The sequence below is a fragment of the Brachionichthys hirsutus genome, chromosome 15 (genome assembly GCF_040956055.1).
Source record: "Brachionichthys hirsutus isolate HB-005 chromosome 15, CSIRO-AGI_Bhir_v1, whole genome shotgun sequence".
NCBI lineage: Eukaryota > Metazoa > Chordata > Actinopteri > Lophiiformes > Brachionichthyidae > Brachionichthys > Brachionichthys hirsutus.
This window is the reverse complement of record NC_090911.1, coordinates 11,801,405-11,821,084: the sequence shown is the minus strand read 5'-3', so window position 1 is coordinate 11,821,084 and position 19,680 is coordinate 11,801,405. Positions and strand designations below refer to the sequence as shown.

The following is a 19,680-nucleotide window of genomic DNA, read 5'->3' as shown; positions in this document are numbered from 1 at the left end:
TTCTCCAAGCGTCTGGTTGGTCACGGTTGTGCTATTTAGTGTTTCACATTTACTTCACAGTGGAAGTTTCTCCCTGCATGGCCTGAATGTCTTTCTTCTGCTCAGGGTTACAGTAATTCACATGTTTCATTTCGGTTTTTAATATTTTTCATTGAAACCTGGATTTTTTGAATTGTTCCCTGAAACACGGCGTTTGTGTGGGTGTTCCTCGTCACCAGTGTGCTGCTGTGGAAACGGTCTGTTCTGTAGAGGTGAGAATAAAGAATAAATAAAGAGATTTAAGAGGAGTATTACAATATTATTCGCTGACTCCGCCTCTCCGAGTCATTTTTTTTTCCGAGTTTAAAAACTTCGTTTGAAGACTTCACCCATCAAAATAAAAGCGCCGGGTCGACGGGATTGTGTACGATGTGAAGTCTGTACATTTGTTGGACACGATGATGCCGGAACGACGTCTGTGTTCATGTTCAGACTCACACCGAGTGTTCCTGTTACACAACCGCCCAACAAGTTCCGACAGAATCCCTCGGCGGCTGTGCGAAGCAGAAAAACGCTGAACATCGTCAACGCGCTCGGCCCAACGAAGATGCTGTGGATCCAAGTCGGTGGTCCATTCTGAGGTTTCTGCCTGTTAAAGGCAGGATGTCCTCGCCACTGCCGCCAAGCGATAACGTGGTTGTGTAGGTGATGCTAGCAGTCAGATTAACCCCGTGATAATTTAAACACCTGGAAGCATCTTGTTTCATGTTTTTGGTCACTCCAGTATTGATCATCAATTTTCTATAGGTAATCAAAGATGGTTCAGGAGGAGGATCCTCCATGAAAGGGAGCCTGGAAAGTTTTTCTTTTTCCCCCTCATGTGAGAAAGCAGTTTTGTTATGAGGTGAGTGGAACCACATGGAACTCACGGGCTTCAAAATAAAAGCATCATTGTTTTGGAGGATGAAAAGATGGATGATTAGATTACACAGGTGGCTTAAAGATAAGTATTTACTGATCATTAAGATGACCGTGGAAATTGATTAGGCTTTATATATATTGATATATTTATAGTATGATTTTTGTTAGCTTCCCCACCGGAGGGGACAAAAGGAAAATTATAACTTGGTAAAATAATCCTTATTTAAAAATAATTGCTTGGAATTCATTACAAATAATTTAGGAATCTTTTACATTCAATGCAAACGAAAGGAAAATGCTCCGCCTCCTTATTGAACCTCTCAATGGGGGGGCGGAGCATCAGCTGAGGAGGAGTCACAGGTGAACCTGAAGACCGAGGAGACTTCCATCCAATAATTAGTCTGTCCATCGCTAGCGACGTGAGTCCGAGGACCGACATGTGTTTTATTTTGAAGGCGGTGACCGGAAGCCTCTCTCTCTCTTTGTGTCTGTGTGTGTGTGTGTGTGTGTGTGTGTGTGTTCGTGTGTGCGCGGGGGGTACCGAGTGGAGATCGACTCATTCCGGACAGAAACATGTCCCCGCTCCTGCTGCTCCTGCTCGGGCTGCTGCTCCTCTGCGTCCTCCGCGGGAGAAGGAGGTGAGTCCGAAAGAGGAGAAGCAGATATTCCCGCTTGGATCTTTGCAGCATCTGATAACTAGAAGAAGATAAAGTAAAATTAAACATTTAAATTTTATTCTTTTTATTCATTCTTTCGTCGGCCAGAAAAGGTCCCGTTGACCTCTAGAGGGCGACCGCCAGATGTTCTGTTTCTAATAATATCCCAACGCTCCTGGTGGGATTTTTCCACCCTGATGTGCACTTTCTGTTCCTGCTGTTCTTCCTTCTCGTGTTTCTTCCCGACTGTTCTGGTGCGTTAATTCTGATCGATCAGCCTCGATCAGATCGATATCCAGCGAACCCGTTAACACAGTGATCAATGGAAAACACGTTTCCCTGCTCGTTTTCTGAACTTAATCACGCCTGCGGTGAACTTCGCGGGAGGTTTATTATATTTTATGATTGTCAGCAGGATTGCACAACCCCCCCCCCCCCCCCCCCCCCCCTGGACAGTTTCTTCTGTTGGACTTGGCGGGAGGATGGAATGCGGTTCAGGGAGGGGCCCATTAGATTCTACCAGATCAGCTTTTATTTTCCATAAATTCACAAAAAATGAAGCTTTTTTTTATTGCTTTGTGTCAGAACGGCGTTAACTTGAATACGCTCGTCTTTTTTGGCAAGGAGGACGTTTCTCTTGTCCGTCCCAGGGACGGACCGTCCCCCCTGGATTCGGCTTATTCATTTAAGTCTGCCGAACAATAAGGGTCAAAAGCAGAAATCCATTATGAACTTTAACAGTATTTGGTTTGATGGAGACGGTGGACGAGGACAAAACCCTCCCTGGGTGTCCCACTGGGTTGAGTTCTAGTCACTCTTAAGATTGGAACAATTTATTCATTTTATTTTTATACTCAAACTAAATGTCATTTTTTTTCGCCTGAAGACTTCCTTTAGTTTGTCCTCTTTTATTTGCTGAAGCAATCACACGTGTGTGTGTGTGTGTGTGTGTGTGTGTGTGTGTGTGTGTGTGTAGATCTGACAGCGGAGGTCATTGTCTGCCTGTTAGAGAGGGGAGGGGCTTAGCTCAGCAGACAGCAACATGTCAACAATGGCAGGGTGTTGCTTGGTTCCGCTAACATGCCTTTAATCTCTCTCGTCTTTTTCTGTCTCTTGCAGAAGAGCCGCCGAGCCGCCGCTGATCAAAGGCTGGATCCCGTTTTTGGGAAAGGTTCTGGAGTTCGGAAGAGATCCCTACGCTTTTTTAGAGGAGCAGAAGAAGACTTTCGGCGACGTCTTTACTGTGCATATAGCAGGTGAAACCTGCGCTAACGTTAGCCAGTGCTGCACCTGCGGACACTTAAAAACTTTAAGAGAGGCGTCAATAACTTTGTGACATCATCATGTTAGGAATTAGCTAGCTGGGTAAAGCACATTTTTCCACCTTATGGCGTTGGATTAGCATTTTTATTCGCTCTCCCGGGTGTCTTTCCCCTGCAGGTAAATACATGACCTTCATCATGGACCCTTTCATGTATCCGAGCGTCGTCAAAAATGCCCGACAGCTCGACTTCCACAAGTTCTCTAACCGGATAGCGCCCATCGTCTTCGGCTACCCGTCCGTCAGGAACTTCCCTGGCTTGCACGAGGAGGTCCTCCGCACCTTCAAGCTCCTGCAGGGAGACAACCTCACCGCCCTGACAGAGAGCATGATGGGTAACCTCATGCTGCTCTTTCGCCAGGACCACATGGGCGGACGGGCGGGAGGGGCGGCGGCCTGGAAGAGCGCCGGCATCTACGAGTTCTGCTACTCGGTCATGTTCGAGGCCAACTTCCTCACGATCTACGGCAGGCCGGCGTCCGCCGGCCGCCACCGCGAGATGAATGCGCTGAGGGAGGACTTCGCCAAGTTCGACTCCACGTTCCCGCTGCTCGTCGTCGACGTCCCCATTGGGCTGCTGAGACAGGCCAAGGCGAGCCGCGACAAGCTCCTCGACTTCGTCTTGCCTCGCCGGATCTCGTGTCTGTCCGACACGTCGCTGTTCGTCAGGAGACGCGCCGAGATGCTGGATCACCGCGACGCGATGAGGGACGTCGATAAAGCGGGTAGGAGTTTGGTTTCCAGGGTTACCGGGCAAACCCCCCCCCGGCGGATCAGGAAGTCATTAACGGGACACCGCCCCCCCTGTCCTGACTCCAGGTCATCACTTCGCCATGCTCTGGGCGTCTGTGGCGAACACGGTCCCCGCTTCCTTCTGGGCGTTGTACCACCTGGTGAGTCACCCCGAGGCCCTGGAGGTCGTCCGCCAGGAGATCCACGACGTCCTGAACCTCAGCGGGTCCCCGCTCGCCACAGAGACGGAGATGAAGCTCGGGAGGGAGCAGCTGGACCAGCTTCTGTACATGGGTAAGGCACGCTAGGCGAGTCGTTAAGCGCTAGCGAATCACGCTTTGGGAGGGGGGGGGGGGTCCGGTCGGTAGGATTCTGACGTTTGTCCGCAGAGAGCAGCATCAAGGAGAGCCTCCGTCTGTCCTCGGCCTCCATGAACATCCGCGTCGCCGAGGAAGACTTCGACATGCAGCTGGCCAACGATCGCTCGGCAGCCGTCCGGAGAGGCGACATCATCGTCCTCTACCCTCAGAGCCTTCACATGGACCCCGGCGTCTACGAGGAGCCGCAGGCACGCGCTCGGGGCTCATTGGGCACGGCGGGCGTCTTTGATCACGGACGTTCATTTTGTTTCTGTTGCCGTTCAAGACGTTCAAGTTCGACCGCTACGTCCAGGACGGCAGAGAGAAGAGCGACTTCTACAAGGACGGCAGGAAGCTGAAGTACTTCTACATGCCGTTCGGCTCCGGCGCCACCAAGTGTCCCGGGCGCCACCTCGCCGTCAACGAGATCAAGGAGCTGCTGTGCATCCTGCTGCTGTACTTTGACTTGGAGCTGGAGGAAGGCCAGAGCGGCGCCACCGTGGACAGCAGTCGGGCCGGGCTGGGAATCCTGGCGCCCGCCGCAGACGTCCGGTTCCGCTACAGACCGCGAGCGTGTCTGTGATGAATGTGCGTGTAGGAGGGATGCCCGGTTGTGTGTGTATTTTTCTAACATGGGATTTGTGACGATAGCTACTTCTGAATAAATGTTTAATTAATCGCATGAAGCTGTGAATAATAATAATAACGTCCATGATATGAAAATTATTCTTTTTTTTGGTTTTTGTTTATTATTACAAATGATTTTTATAACATTTATAATGTCGTACTTCTTTTTAAGGATCATTGGTGATAAACTCTTTTCTTCCAATGCCAAGTTGTCGATACTTTGAAACGAACTTTTACGTTGCGTTTTTTTCCACGTCTTTCACGGAATGCATCGGGAGGAGCTGGACGAGCTAATTACTGATATAAATTAGCAGGTCGAGGCGGCAGCGCTGTTGTCTGAGCAAAGTGCACGTGAACTATTGAGGTTCTGTTTGTTCAGGAAACCGTTCCCAGCGGGTCAACGTGTTCTCTGTCTCTGATTACGCTGCTGGCCGTCTTCCTGAGTGTGCTGCAGTATTTTATGTGCTTTTTATACCTTTTATACTTACCTTTGATTGGCTGGTGCTGGGAGGGGGGTCTAACCTCCTATCTAGTGTGTTATACGAATCCTCGCGTCGTTCTGTTCACTTAAATTGCGCTTGTTAAATTAATTTGAGCGTTGCCTCGGGATTATACTCGCATCCAGCGACACAATCGATACCAGCGTTATTTACCGCCCGTCTCTGTCTCTGTGACCTGATGTCTGTGGACACACACACACAGACACACACACAGACACACACGGACACGAGCCAGAGCTGTGATGGCCGAGTGGTTAAGGCGTTGGACTTGAAATCCAATGGGGTTTCCCCGCGCAGGTTCGAGCCCTGCTCGCAGCGGTCCCTGGTTCTGGCCGGCGTGGTGGGCTGCTTTGTCCATCATGGAAATGTTTCAGTTGCCATAGTGACTGCCGGATGACCTGACCTTGTCCATCCCTGACACGTGTCACTATGAGTATGCTGACGCTAACATTTATAAAGTACTGCTGGAGCCTTCGTCCTCCCTTCGACAGGAACATCGAACGCCACGCCGAGATCTTCCTGCTGTCTCCATCAATCTTCACCGTTTCGTGTGCACGACAGCCTAAATACGCTGCAACCGGAATGGGGTCGAGGTCGCACATCGCTCCTTACACAACTCCGGGCTGGCTCGAAATGTTTTACTGTTCGGGCAGACGTAGACGTTTGTGTCTGTGCGTGCGCGTCTCATGCAGCCTTCATTATTCTGTCGACACGCCTTGTACGGTAACTCAGCCTCTGCGAGAGTGTGTGTGTGAGTGTGTGTGTGTGTGTGTGTGTGTGTGGGTGGGTGCTTTCGTGGCCTGCTGCCAACCATGCGGCGCCACTTTATGAGTACACTGATTTCACCTCCAAACACTGCGTGCATTCATCGGTGTTTGCATGGCGTGCGTTTCAGTAGACGAGGACGTTTAGCAGCGCGCTAGCGACCGGGAGGTGGTGCAGCTTTGAGCTAACAACTGCGTCTGAGCGAGGTTTATTTCAGCCATATTTGAAAGATGCATTTCCCGAAGTGCATGGCTCAAGTTTATGGGGCGAAAAATGGAATGCAAACCCTCAAACAATGTGTTTGCAGGACAGGAAGATGAGAAATGTGCCCTTTAATAGAGCCAGGCGAGAGACAAAGTGCGTAAAATTGTCATTAGAAGAATTATAGATGAATTAATCTTATTGATTAACGCAGGTCAAGAATAGAAAGATTTTATTAGAAATATTAACTTCTTTATCACATCCGAATAATAAATATGAGGAATAAAGTAAAACACAATCAGTAACACTTTAGATGAGGTAAATACATATTAACCATTAACTAGTTGCTTAATAGGATGCAAATGAGTAGCATATTGGCTCTTTATTAGATGGTGACCCCCCCTGCCTGTCTGCCCTACTTTATGCTGCATCGTTTTATCACAAAGACAAAAATGCACCAACCTGTAAGATATGAAATACTGTCATGCAGAACAAGACATTACAAAGTGCTTTAGAGTCAGCCAATAAGATCCCGGCATACAACGAGCAACTAGTTAACGCTTAATATGCGTTTCGTTCATCAAGAGTGTACGAACACCGACCAGCCGCTCGTAGTTTCACTTGGAGGGACATTTAATTGATCTGTCGTTAACTGAACGCTGGCAAACGTAGCATGAACCTGTTTATATATAAAGATTTAATAACATGTTAAAAAAACCCATAAATGTCATCTTCAGCCTATCGAAGCTGTGGCTGTGACTGCTGTACCCTGTGATGGCCACTAGGCGGTGTTCTATGGACAAATCACCCATGATATCAGCTTGTTTAAAGGGACAGTTCGCCACAGATATTGGGTGAAAAGACAACTTCCTTCTCTCAACTGTATCGCTCTCAGCTTGTGGCGCTCAACGATCCAATGAGATGTCTCTGATGGCGGCCGATGCGAGGGGCGAACCCACGCGTCCATGTCTGTCCTCCCGCCCGCGAGGCGACACACAGACCCCGCTTTTATTCCCCGCAGCCCCCCCGAGTCCAATAAATACGTGAACATTGTCCTTGGCAGCGTTCCTGGGCTGGTGGTGATGTAACACCGAGTCCCGTCCAGTTTGTGTGGACGGACAAGACGTCAGACATGAAAAAAAAATGGAGTCAGACGCCATTACAGCTGGCACGCCGTCTCGTTCCGTCGGCGTCGCCTCGAGTCCCGAAACAAGCATGTTGAAATAAAGGGACAGCTCACCCCCCCGGAAAAAAAAAGAAACTTCTGAACATGACATGGAGCCGATGAAAATTCGAGTGAAGCTGCGAGTCATTTCTGCAGCGCTTCAAAGAGTAAACGTTAAGCAATGACTCGTTTAGCATTCGCCAAGTCGCTAAAAGACCCCGGGATCGATTTGGAAAAGATGTGGTTACATATTTATTTGTAAAGTCCTGCGTGAAAGTGGAAAATATAACAGCACTTCTGTCACATGACCAGAAGTCAGATGCTAACCATGCTAACCTGATTAGCGTAACTCTTCTATATAATTACCAGATAACTTTTGCACAAACTGAAAACGCAAAAAGGTTAGTTGATTGAAAAGTTGCAGATTTGTGTGTTTCTGCTACCCAGAAAAAATAAAAAAATAAAACAAGTTTTCAGAAAATGGCAGACGGTCCTTTTTGGGGTGAACTGTCCCTTTAAACTTTAGAACATTCTCCTGCCGTTGATCGTCTTCTTCCTGCAGCGATTTCTGACTCACAGCTTTTGCAGATCACGTTCTCACAGGCAGCACATCGGAAAACCTCCCCGGGTCTTCACGGGGTCGTCCCTCCGAGGCAAACCAGATCCCATCCCGGACCGGACCGGACCGGGGTCGCCGCGGCGTGACGGCGTCCGTCTGTTCAGACTCCCAGGAGGATCCCGGAGAACAGAGAGTCCTGGAGGACGCCGATGACCGAGCCGGTCCCGTTGTCCACGAAGACGGACACGTACTCTCCAGCCTGCGTTCACACACGCCAACGAGGACGCTGAAACCTCAACTGGTGTGTGTGTGTGTGTGTGTGTGTGTGTCATACCTGTAGGTAAAGCGTTCCTGTCAGTAGGATGCTGAATGTTCCTCCAGCAGCTGCCACGCCCATCACAGACTCTATGGACCTGCACGCACATGCACAAGCACACACACACACGCACACCCGCACACACACACACACACACACACACGGAAGGAGAATAAGAAGCAGAAGGAGAAGACTTGGCGATCGGCCGATGCAGAGGCGTTGACGACTCACAGGTTGGTCTGGCAGAGTGACTCGATGCAGATCGCCGCTTTCACACTGTCCCTCATCCGGATCTGGATTCTGTCACCTGACTCTGACACACACACACACACACACACACACTTCAGTTGCATGTCATTGAAACCACTTATTGCACTGTTATTGAATTGTAGCTCCTCGTTAGCTTTTACTGTCAGAAGTGTCTTGATTTCCAGATGTAAATGAGTAAATCTCTGAGGGATGAAAAGATCAATAATCCAAACGCCACCGTCAGTGACGTGTGTGTGTGTGTGTGTGTGTGTGGTCGTCACCTATCAGGAGACTGGCGGTCAGCTGGTAGAAGCCGGAGACGGGCGCCGTGTACCGGCCGGTGCTGCTGTTGAAGTTCTGGCCCCTCTGGAGGCTCTGCTCCGAGTCCGACGGCTGCAGGGGGTCAAAGGTCAAGCCCAACCGTTAAAATATAATCTACAATCTCAACCTGTGTTGCGGGCGTGTCTGTGTGTCTCACCTGTCTGAAGGACTGCAGCTCAATGAGGCTGCGCCGCGGGACGGTGACAACCTGCAGGGGGCGACTGAGGAAGGAGGTGGCGACGCGAGGAGGGCGGTCACACAGGAAACACACTCCTGATGCCACGTCTGGGGGGGGGGGGCAGTGGAAGAGCAAAAACGGGGTCTGAGACAAGGGACAGAGTCCGACGCCCACTCAGACGTCTCTGACTTTACTCTACGTTGGGACCGAGTAGCTCGTAGCTAAGCCTAGGCTAGCCCTTTCTCCAACAGCACCCCCTACAGGACAGGCTGCAGAACTCCTCAATCCAAGACTCAAAGATCCATCTCCGAGGAGGATCCCATCAAGCCTGCAAGGGTTCCACAAACAGGAAGGAGTCCGCATTGCCCCCCCCCCCCCCTCCCGAATCCAAGGTTCAACAATCAATCGGAAAACCTCCTCTCCACTACCCTGGAACAAACTTTCCCAGCAGGCCGAGCAGTGAGATTCCCCTGTAATTATTACAATCCTGACGGGGGGGGGGGGGTGGGGGGGGTGAGATTTATGTCATCAGAGAACAAGACGTTCCTCTATGGGCTTGGAATATAGTCATCATCCAAGCCCATTAAACCTGCAAAAAACCCAATGAAAACACACGTAGAAGCGAGCTGACAGACGAAAACAAGCACGAACGAACAAATTCACTCACACACTCACAGGCAGACGGTAACAAAGACAGACCATCAGTCAGCAGGAATGTCTGGAATCCTCCCGCTGAGCCAAGTCACATCCACTCGGCACAAAATTACCCCTATTATGGACTCAGACAGGCCGCCTCCACACACACACACACACACACACACACTCACCGGAGCGCTGTTTATATAACCCACATGCAGAAATCACCGAGTGAAAGTGAAGAAGTCAGAGGACTGATGTGAGAATGAAGATGAGCGACATGCCGTCTGTTAACGCAGCCGTTGTGATTCCGTCCCTCCCCAGGCCCGCGTATAAAACCGTCGCCTTTGAACTCCGCATCCGAATTATTGACAGGAAAATGTAGTCGCATTACATTACGCATGCTTCATATGGCTAAGGAAGGCTCGCATTATAATCTCACCCGGAACTTCCGGCCATTTTTCTCTCATTTTTTAAACATTATTCATACAAATTCTAAATCAATTTCATGTGATGTTCTGGATCAGGTTCTGGATCAGGTTCTCTCATGCCAGTCGCACTTTAGAGGCCTTCTTTCAGACACCAGCTGCCGTTACACCAAGCAGATGTGATTGGCTAATTAAACCTCCAATCACCGTCCTCCTCGCCTCTGATTGGCCCAGTTACCGCCTGCTCTTTTTTGGCGGTTGAGACCGGCGTCTTTAACTATTGCAATCAATGCTAATAGCACGACCGCAGGTTTTACAGCAACTACTCTGGCTGCTTAATGCTACCATTAAAACTGCTTTCCACCTTTCAGTTTGACCTGCAGCTCCTGGATCAGCTCCTGTTGTTGTGGCAGGAGGGGTGCGGGGGGCCCCGGAGGCCCCTGAGGTCCGGGAGGTCCCGGGGGACCCGGAAGGCCGTGCTGCACAGACACACAAACATTCATGAACGTCTTACGACGTAAGCACGCGACCCGTTAGCGCGCGCAGGCAGCGGTCGGTCGAACCTTCGAGGTTCTCCGGGAACCTTTGCTTCTCCGGTTGTCGCCCTTGTTGGAGTTGCTCCTGAAGATCAACCAGGAGCTGAGAGGAGACACTCTGGAGGCGTCGGAGGACATCGGCTCCTGCGGGACACAAAAAGCACAGCCAGGTAAGTCGGACGACCTCAGGCGTGTCTGTGGGCGGGGAGCTGGGCTCGGGCGTGTTTGTGGGCGGGGAGCTGGACTCGGGTGTGTTTGTGGGCGGGGAGCTGGGCTCAGGTGTGTTTGTGGGCAGGGAGCTGGACTCAGGTGTGTGTTTGTGGGCGGGGAGCTGGACTCAGGTGTGTTTGTGGGCGGGGAGCTGGACTCAGGTGTGTGTTTGTGGGCGGGGAGCTGGACTCAGGTGTGTGTTTGTGGGCGGGGAGCTGGGCTCGGGCGTGTTTGTGGGCGGGGAGCTGGACTCGGGCGTGTTTGTGGGCGGGGAGCTGGACTCGGGTGTGTTTGTGGGCGGGGAGCTGGACTCAGGTGTGTTTGTGGTTCTAATGTTCCATGATTTTTTCTTTTCAGTACAGAAGTGCGTGAAATCCAAACAGGAAATGAAAGTCAAATGAAATCTGATTTGAGTTTTGGAGCTGTAGCTTTGTAAAATGTTCTGTTTTATTCTCTCTCTATTCGACGGCTGGTTGGACAAAGTCCTGGAAAAACATTCTGAGCGACAAAAATGAGACCGATCTTCAAAGGAATCATGGCGAGGAGAAGACAAATCTGGATTTGAACAAAGTTGTGGAAGAAAAAAAAAAGAATTCATTTCTCGGAAATTTGAATTTCATCAATAATCTATCGATTTATTTTCCCCCTCACAGAACTTTTTTTTTTTTGGAGTGACTTTACATTTGTCTTTATTATTGTCCGGATCTAATTCTTCATGAAGAAAGACTCAGTGACTGATAGAAACAATCATCCGACGTATCAATAAAGCATCGATCGCCGATCGGATCTGCAGTCTTACCAGGATCTCAGCGCTCATGGCCTCCTCCTCCTCATAGATGTCGTCGCTCGCCACCTCTTCAACGGTTGCTGCCTCCATCATCGTCATCATCATCATCATCATCGTCAGTCCCAGCAGCAGCAGCCCTCCTGCCCCTCCCGAGGAGCTCCGTCTCTGGGCTGACCTGGCCAGCATGCTGGGGTGGGGTCGAGGTGGATCCACAGGAGTTCAGCTCTTTCTGGATGCTACCATGATGCACCTCTGAGACTAGCTGAGCTCTGGGCGTTGATCATGTGATCAACGTCAACATGTCCAGCCCTCCATTTGTTCCTTCTTCTTCTTCTTCTTCTTTGTCCTTGGTTTCTGTTTAATTCTCCGTTGTCAGCTTCTGCAAACACGTAAACACAGCGTGTGGAGCTTTCAAACAGTGAGCCTGAGTCAGGAAAGTTTCTCTCTGTGGGTGGCTTGGTTCCCCCTCTCCTCCTCCTCCTCCTCCTCTTTTTCCACTGCTGCCCGTCTTCTCTTTCGGCACACTCCTCCGTTGTTCAGACGCCGTTTCTCTCCTCTGATGCTCTTCAGTTTGGACGTCTGCTCCGCTCAGTCTGGGTTTTTCTTTTTTTTTTATCTCCCTCCCTTCTCCACGACTCCTCCTCTTCCTCCTCAGCCCCTCCTCCCTCTACTCCTGTCTTTCTTCCCTCTATCTGTTTCTAGATCTGAAGCCGTCCCTCCATCTGTCCACAGTGCGTTTCTTCGCGTCTCTTCAGTCCGGCTGTCTCACCGTTTTATCTCCTCTGCCATCACTCGTCTTTCTTCACCTCCAGACTTCCATTTCACCCCCCCGCTTTCCTCCCTCCTCTTCTTTTGGTGTGTAAACTAATGAGTTGAAATAAAGTTACGATAAAAAAAACAAAAACAAAGAGATAAATAACTCGTCATCGTCTCTGTTGCAGAAATTATTTTGTTGCTTTCATTAAATTTTGATGAAGTGGTTTGTCCATTTTGGTAATGAATGAACACACACACGCACACGCACACACACACACACACACACACACACACAGCCTCCCTAACAGATAAAGTGGGTGTGGTCTCTGTCTGACAGGATGATGAAAGTTAGCGTGGATGTTGGCGTCTCTGAGATCACACTGACTGAAGCTGATAGACGCGCACACACACACACACACACAAACACAGACACACACACGATGTATTATTACATCACTCATCACTGTGGCGTTACCGCCTCCTCATTGTCTGAATTGTGTCTCAGTTTCTTGAGGTTTATTCTTGGTTCTGGGGGTTTCCAGGTAATAAATCTAAAGTGTTTGAAAATGTAATTCCAGTTGAACAGGGAAAACCACACACACACACACACACACACACGCACACACACACGCACACACACACACACGAGACAATAAGAGGGACAGTGAAGGTTAGACGTTTTGGAGAGACCAGACTTTGATGGTTTGGACGTGTCCAGAGGAGAGACGGGGACGATATCGGTAGAAGGAGGCCGAGGAGGGAACGGGAATAGAGGACGACCCAGGAGACGACACATGGACGTAGTGAGGGGGGACGATGCAAAGGACAGGGCGAAGTGGAGAAGGTTGGGTTGCTGTGGCGACGCCTCGGGGGACAAGAAAGTGCAGTAGGAGGTGAGGCAGCTTGAGCTTAGGTTCCTGCTAAGAGGATCTTTATGTGCGCGTGCACACACACACACACACACACAGTTTAAACTAAGCTGTGTGCGTGTGTGTGTGTGCGTGTGTGTGTGTGTGCGTGTGCGGAGGATCAGGTCAGTGGACGGCGACTCGGCGGCAACCAAGTCAACACCGCATCCCTCTCAACACGGTAAACACAACGTGGAAACATCATCTGTGTGTTCATCTGTAGATCAAACCTGTGTGTGTGTGTGTAGGTGTGTGAGTGTGTGTGTGTGTGTGTGTCTGTGTGTGTGTCTCAGGTGTCATGGACGCTGTGGCTCCGTCTCCTCTGCGACATTTCGGCGTGGCAAAGCGTTCGATCACGTCTACCTTTGATCAACTGCTGGACTTCGTGAAGGACGGCTCTGCCTTTGTTGACGGTTAGAAACACGCACACACACGCACACACACACACACACACACACACACACACACACACACACAAAACAAACAAACAAACAAACAAACAGTGAGCTGCTGCTCTACAAAGATCTGAAACTTCCTGCTCACGTTCACAAGATGATGAAATGTTTCCGCCCGTGATAAAAGTGTTTCTGCAGAAACTGATGATGTCATAGCTGTTGGATGATGTAACAGTGACCCTGCCCCCCGTCTACTATTGATCCGTCTGATCTATTAGTTAGATTTTTGTTAAATCTTAAATGTCTCAATATATACTTTATGGCATGTTTGTTTTAATAAATACTACCTAGTATCATACTCTCTACTATAAACTATTTACTGTGTACTTTTTGGTGTATACTGTCTACTTTCTTGTATGCACCTTTCATTAAATACTTGCCAGTATGCACTTGAAAAAATCTAATTGTACTATTTAGTATGCACTACATACTATGTACTGCTTAGATAAGTTATTACTAGCATAAACTTCATTCATATTAGATAGTAAACACTAGATCATATATATATATAATATGAATGTAGTTTAGTTTGTCATTTTTTTAATGTACTTACTAATATGTACAATATGTATGCAATGTCGAGGATATTAGTAAATATTGGTTAATACTATCATATACTATCCAATATAAACCATTTATATGAATTCCTTAGTATGCAATATTTAGTATGTATTATATATTTTATACTCTCTAGTACTCTTCTTATTTTTATTCAATATACTTGTACTATGAAGTATGTTCTAACCAGCGCCCGGTCAGGACAGCCGGTTGGCCCCGTTGTGGGTTCCGTTCAAGGTTTCTGCCTGATACAGGCACGTTTCTCTCCTTGTCGCTGTCAGAGGCGTGGCCGAGCGATGACCTCGCTCCGGGGGCGGTGCTGCAGGAGCAGCGTCTGGAGATGCGGCGTTGCGCCACCAAACTGGCGGCCGTCCGGGACGTGGTTCTCAGGAGGCACATGAAGGTGGCCTTCTTCGGGAGGTACGGGAGCATGAAATCATCAAAGAAGATGAAACCCCCCCCCCCCCCGACCTGAGCAATTTAACTCATCGAGTGCCAGCCATAAGCTGAGTGTCCCAGTTTTCTCGCATTTTCCCCGATTTTTCAAGCCACACAAAATATTCTTTACGGTAAAATGACAGACTAAAGTCTCTTCTTTCATCAGGAGATGAAAGAAGATCCTGCCATTTTCCATTCTGCAGTAATTGTCCGTTGAAGAGAGGCAGATTTTTATGTCAGTGAATGCTCTGATTCCAGCTCATGGCGAGCGTCGAGTCGCCGACAAACAAAAGTGTTTGACGCTCAGCCCAGATTAAACTTATCAGGGATCCGCAAACAGGGGGGGGGGGGGGACGAGGACGAGACCAACTGGTGAAATGATGACGATGAAATGTTTCCACGTGATAAAAGTGTTTCTGCGGAAACCGATGATGTAATAACTGCCGGATGATGTAATCGTTCTCCGCCTCTGTTCTCGCTGGTTTTAGTCGGCGCAGAAAGACAGAAGTGTGTCTGGATGCAGCATTAAAGCACCTAGATTCAGTAGCCCCCCCCCCCCCCCCCACTCAGTAATAAATCACCTTTCTGTCGCTCAGGACCAGCAACGGGAAGAGTACGGTGATCAACGCCATGCTCAGAGACCGGGTGCTGCCCAGCGGCATCGGTCACACCACAAACTGTTTCCTGAGCGTGGAAGGGACGGACGGGGGCGAGGCCTTCCTCGTCAGCGCGGCGCCCGGCGACAGGAGGAGCGTCTCCGTACGACCCACGCAGAGGTTCTAGAGGAGCGGGCTGACATTTAGTAAAACCAGACTGACCTTTAGTTTTCTGAAACGTCAGCCGGTTTATTGTCAGTAGATGTTTTGTTGAATGATCTGCTGGAGCTCCTCCTCCTCCTCCTCCTCAGACGGTAAACCAGCTGGCCCACGCGCTCCACATGGATCCCACTCTGGACTCGGGCAGTTTGGTGAAAGTCTTCTGGCCTAAAAGCCGCTGCGCTCTGTTGAGAGACGACCTGGTTCTCATGGACAGGTCGGACGGCAGCTGCATCCGATGACGGTCTCGTTACAGACGATCCATCGGAACGGATCTTCTTTAATGGCCGCCGGCGGTCTCAGCTGATGAAAAGCAGACCAACATAACTTTAAAACCTCTGACCTTTAAACCTGACCTTTATGCATCCAATGTCTGACCTTTATGCATCTGATGTCTGACCTTTAAGCCTCTGACCTTTCTGCATCCAATGTCTGACCTTTAAACCGCTGACCTTTATGCATCCGATGTCTGACCTTTAAACCTCTGACCTTTATGCATCCGATGTCTGACCTTTAAGCCTCTGACCTTTATGCATCCGATGTCTGACCTTTAAGTCTCTGACCTTTATGCATCCAATGTCTGACCTTTAAACATTTGACCTTTCTGCAACCAATGTCTGACCTTTAAACATTTGACCTTTCTGCATCCGATGTCTGACCTTTAAACCTCTGACCTCTGACCCAGCCCTGGCACCGATGTCACTCAGGAGTTGGACAGCTGGATCGATAAGTTCTGTCTTGATGCCGACGTCTTCGTTCTGGTAGGAAATGCAGAGTCGACGCTCATGAACACGGTGAGGGGTCCGAGCGACCGCACATGATCAGGATCATATTGACGAGATACGGATTATGGATCAGAACCACAGTGTGCGCTAATTCTTCCTCTCTGCAGGAGAAACTTTTCTTCCACAAAGTCAGCGAGCGAATCTCGAAACCGAACATCTTCGTCCTCCACAACCGATGGGACGCTTCCGTTACGGAACCGGAGTACATCGAGGAGGTTTGCCTGATCTTTCCTGGTTTCCTCCCGTCAGATGAAGATGCGAGTCTTCTTCTGTCTGTCTGTCCCCCCCCCCCCCCCCCCTGCTGGCCAGGTAAGGAAGCAGCACCTGGACCGCTGCGTGACCTTCCTGGCTGAAGAACTGAAGGTGGTCGGTCTGGAAGAGGCTGCGGGGAGGATCTTCTTCGTGTCGGCCAAAGAGGTTCTGAACTCCAGGGTGCAGCGGGCGCAGGGCATGCCAGAGACAGGTGAGCCAGGTGAGGGACAGCAGGAGGCGGAGCCCCGCCGGCTGAAGGACTCTCCCTGCTTCTGCCTGCAGGTGGCGCTCTGGCCGAAGGTTTCCACGAGAGACTGAGAGAGTTCCAGATGTTCGAGAGGACGTTTGAGGTACACGCCGAGACGAAACGGCTTTGTTGTGAGATTACATCTCAGTTTGGAGTGAAGGCGCGTGACCTTTGACCCCCTCTAGGAGTTCATCTCTCAGTCGGCCGTGAAGACTAAGTTTGAGCAGCACACGGCGAGAGCCCGGCAGATCGCCGAGGCCGTCAAAGCCGTGATGGATGCCATCAACATCGCCTCCGCTGAGAGGAAGTCAGGGAAAACTCCGGGCACGTTTTCCCCAGGGCCTTGAAAAGTTCACGACTTTGACCTTTGACAGGATCGTCTGCCTGGAGGAGCGAGAGGATCAGCGAGACCGGCTGGATTTCGTCCGAGGACAGATTGAGCGTCTGACCAACAACGTTAAAGAGAGGATCAAGACTTTGACCGATGACGCTGCTGCCGAGGTGCGTTTCAGTTTTATCCACCAGGGGGTGCTGTAAAAAACAATAAACAAACAAACAACCAGCATGCTTGTTGGTCTCCAGGTGGCCACGGCTTTATCGGATCAGATCCGGTCCCTTCCTGCTCTGGTGGACGAGTTCAGAGCCGATTTCAATCCAACACAAGAGACTCTGGCGCGCTACAAAACGGTGTGTGTGCAAAGCGGCGGCCCAGAATGCATTGCGTCTACTCAGACTATGGAACGTCACATCTGGCATTTCGCCTCTAAACTGCAGGTTTAGAAAAGTGCTAAAAGTTTGCATGAATGAAAAACGTGAATTTTTTTGTTCCTAAGTTCTCACTGAAAATTAATTTATGCCTAAATTACCTTTAGACGAATCTGATTGGTTGTCTCCCGTCCCCAGAAGCTGCTGCAGCACGTGGAGGAGAGGATGGTCAGCCGTTTGGCTCGCCGCTGCTCCGCCGGCGTCCTCGGGGACGTCCGAGATGCTCAGAGACACATGATGGGTGCGCCGTCCCACTCTGTCGGAGCGCTTCATCACGCGGGTGGCGTGACGCGATGTCTCCTCCTCCTCAGATAGCGTCCGTCCTCTGCTGTCCCAGTCCGTCCAGGAGCAGCTCTCCGCCCCCTCCACCTCCTTCGACTTGACCTTCGACCTCGGCCTCGCTGCCCTGTGTGCAGATTTCCGTGAGAACATCGAGTTCCAGTTTTCTCTGGGCTGGACCGCCCTCGTCACCCGATTCATCGGCGCGGCTAACGCCAAGCGAGCGCTGGGGGGCTCCGACCCACGACTGCAGGTGGGTTTTAAAAAAAATCATGTTCAAGGCTCATTCGAACGTTGGCCACGCCTCTGAAACGTTTGTCTGATTCTCTACAGGACAGCCCCACCTTTAAGGATGAGATGGTAGTTACCATAGCGACGAGTTTGGTCTCCGTCACGTCCCGAGCGGCCATGACAGTCCTGGTGGTCGGAGGAGTGGTGCGTCCCGTTTTTGTTTTTTAGATCAGGGTTTGGACCTTAAACATTTCTTAGGTGCGTGTTTTTTTTGTTTTTTTTTCGAGCAGGTGTGCCGATTGGTGGGCTGGCGCGCCATCGCCCTTTCTCTCTCTCTGTATGGCCTCCTCTACCTGTACGAGAAACTCACCTGGACCAACGCCAGCAGAGAGCGCGTCTTGAAGCAGCAGTTTGTGGGGCACGCCGCCCACCGCCTGAGAGCAGTCATCCCCGTCACCAGTTCCACCTGCGGCCAGCAGGTGTGCAAGTAAGACCCCGCCCCCTCTGGACTCACATGACCTCACCTGAGCGTCTCCACCCGTCCTCCCACCTGCACCTCATTCCCTCACCTGAGCGTCTCCACCCGTCTGCCCACCTGCACCTCATTCCCTCACCTGAGCGTCTCCACCCGTCCTCCCACCTGCACCTCATTCCCTCACCTGAGCGCCTCCACCCGTCTGCCCACCTGCACCTCATTCCCTCACCTGAGCGCCTCCACCTGTCTGCCCACCTGCACCTCATTCCCTCACCTGAGCGCCTCCACCTGTCTGCCCACCTGCACCTCATTCCCGTGTCGTTTTCTGCTCGAGGGAGCTCTCGTCCACTTTCAGCCGCCTGACTCGGAGAGTCGATCTGAGCGAAGCTGAGCTGGGAGGAAACATCCGGCAGCTGAGCTTCCGGATCCAGAGACTGGAGAAGATCCAGAGGAGGTCCAAGGCCTTCAGGTCAGACCAGCGTTGATCACACCTATTGATTAAGAGACGTACTAATAAACAAGGGCCAGAATTTGAACGGCAGGTTTTTACGTTTTCAGGAATCGAGCCACAGACTTGGAGACTCAGCTGGAGGCGTTCTCTCTTCAGTACCTGCAGGGAAACTGATCAACTGTCGGGGAGCAGCGCCCCCTGGTGGTCGACGCCTTCACCAAAATAATCTGATGGGACCGGATCATTTTGTGCAAAACAAATAATACAAATATTTCAGCGTCAGTGAAGAAAAGATCCTGTAATTCATTAAAAAGAAAACTTCTCAAATTAATGTCTCCCATTTCATAAAACACGTCTGAAAACATCCCGAAATATTGTCAAAATAAAAATAATTTACATTTTAGAGGAAATTCTCATCACATCGGTGGCAAATGGAAAACCGTGACGCTAACCGTCGAGCTACGCGCTTTGGCCTTCGCACCCTGAAGCCTAGAATCAGCTTCAGGCCAAAAACCTTTGACGGACGACAGGAGAGATTTTCAGGCTCTGCATGATCTGCTCTTTATTTTCTAAAGCGTCAGGTTTACATGCGATTATCGTCTGTACACGGAAACAGCAGCATCGGGCGGGGGCAGAGTAAAGCGTCGGAGCGCTGATGATCATTTCATCTTTTCAAAACGCGAGACATCATTTAGAAGTGATTTTAAAGTGATTTTTCCCTTATCTTAGTCTAGTCTAGGATGATGCAAGCAGCCGTCAGCTTCAGCTTCAGCTGAGTCATTCTGCTGTTTAAATGAACCTCTGGTACGAAACCCAAAC

The 19,680-nt window shown here is 50.2% G+C and overlaps 3 protein-coding genes and 1 non-coding gene across 4 annotated transcripts; 3 read left to right on the top strand and 1 right to left on the bottom strand.

The window, feature by feature from the left end:
* Positions 1–1,368: 1,368 nt before the first annotated feature.
* cyp7b1 (cytochrome P450, family 7, subfamily B, polypeptide 1) lies at positions 1,369–4,789 on the top strand. The gene is made up of 6 exons (XM_068748681.1): positions 1,369–1,538; positions 2,676–2,812; positions 2,997–3,602; positions 3,697–3,903; positions 3,999–4,177; positions 4,255–4,789. The coding sequence occupies exons 1-6, from the start codon at positions 1,474–1,476 to the stop codon at positions 4,549–4,551; spliced, it is 1,491 nt and encodes a 496-aa protein (XP_068604782.1). The 5' UTR covers positions 1,369–1,473; the 3' UTR covers positions 4,552–4,789.
* Positions 4,790–5,331: 542 nt separating this feature from the next.
* On the top strand, positions 5,332–5,413 carry trnas-uga (transfer RNA serine (anticodon UGA)). Its single transcript has one exon. It is a non-coding gene; the product is annotated as a tRNA-Ser (tRNA).
* Positions 5,414–7,945: 2,532 nt separating this feature from the next.
* Positions 7,946–11,923, bottom strand: si:ch1073-184j22.1 (erythroferrone). Its single transcript, XM_068749271.1, has 8 exons — positions 11,459–11,923; positions 10,477–10,593; positions 10,278–10,392; positions 8,829–8,956; positions 8,632–8,743; positions 8,333–8,414; positions 8,120–8,198; positions 7,946–8,044 (listed from the first exon to the last, which is right to left on the bottom strand). The coding sequence occupies exons 1-8, from the start codon at positions 11,630–11,632 to the stop codon at positions 7,946–7,948; spliced, it is 906 nt and encodes a 301-aa protein (XP_068605372.1). The 5' UTR covers positions 11,633–11,923.
* A 1,485-nt stretch (positions 11,924–13,408) lies between these two features.
* Positions 13,409–19,152, top strand: mfn1a (mitofusin 1a). Its single transcript, XM_068748627.1, has 17 exons — positions 13,409–13,523; positions 14,405–14,543; positions 15,158–15,320; positions 15,469–15,593; positions 16,062–16,170; positions 16,269–16,376; positions 16,471–16,624; positions 16,696–16,763; positions 16,846–16,967; positions 17,035–17,161; positions 17,243–17,347; positions 17,564–17,666; positions 17,737–17,953; positions 17,986–18,139; positions 18,226–18,422; positions 18,745–18,879; positions 18,969–19,152. Exons 1-17 carry the CDS (start codon positions 13,409–13,411, stop codon positions 19,033–19,035), a joined length of 2,208 nt encoding a protein of 735 aa, XP_068604728.1. The 3' UTR covers positions 19,036–19,152.
* Positions 19,153–19,680: the final 528 nt, after the last annotated feature.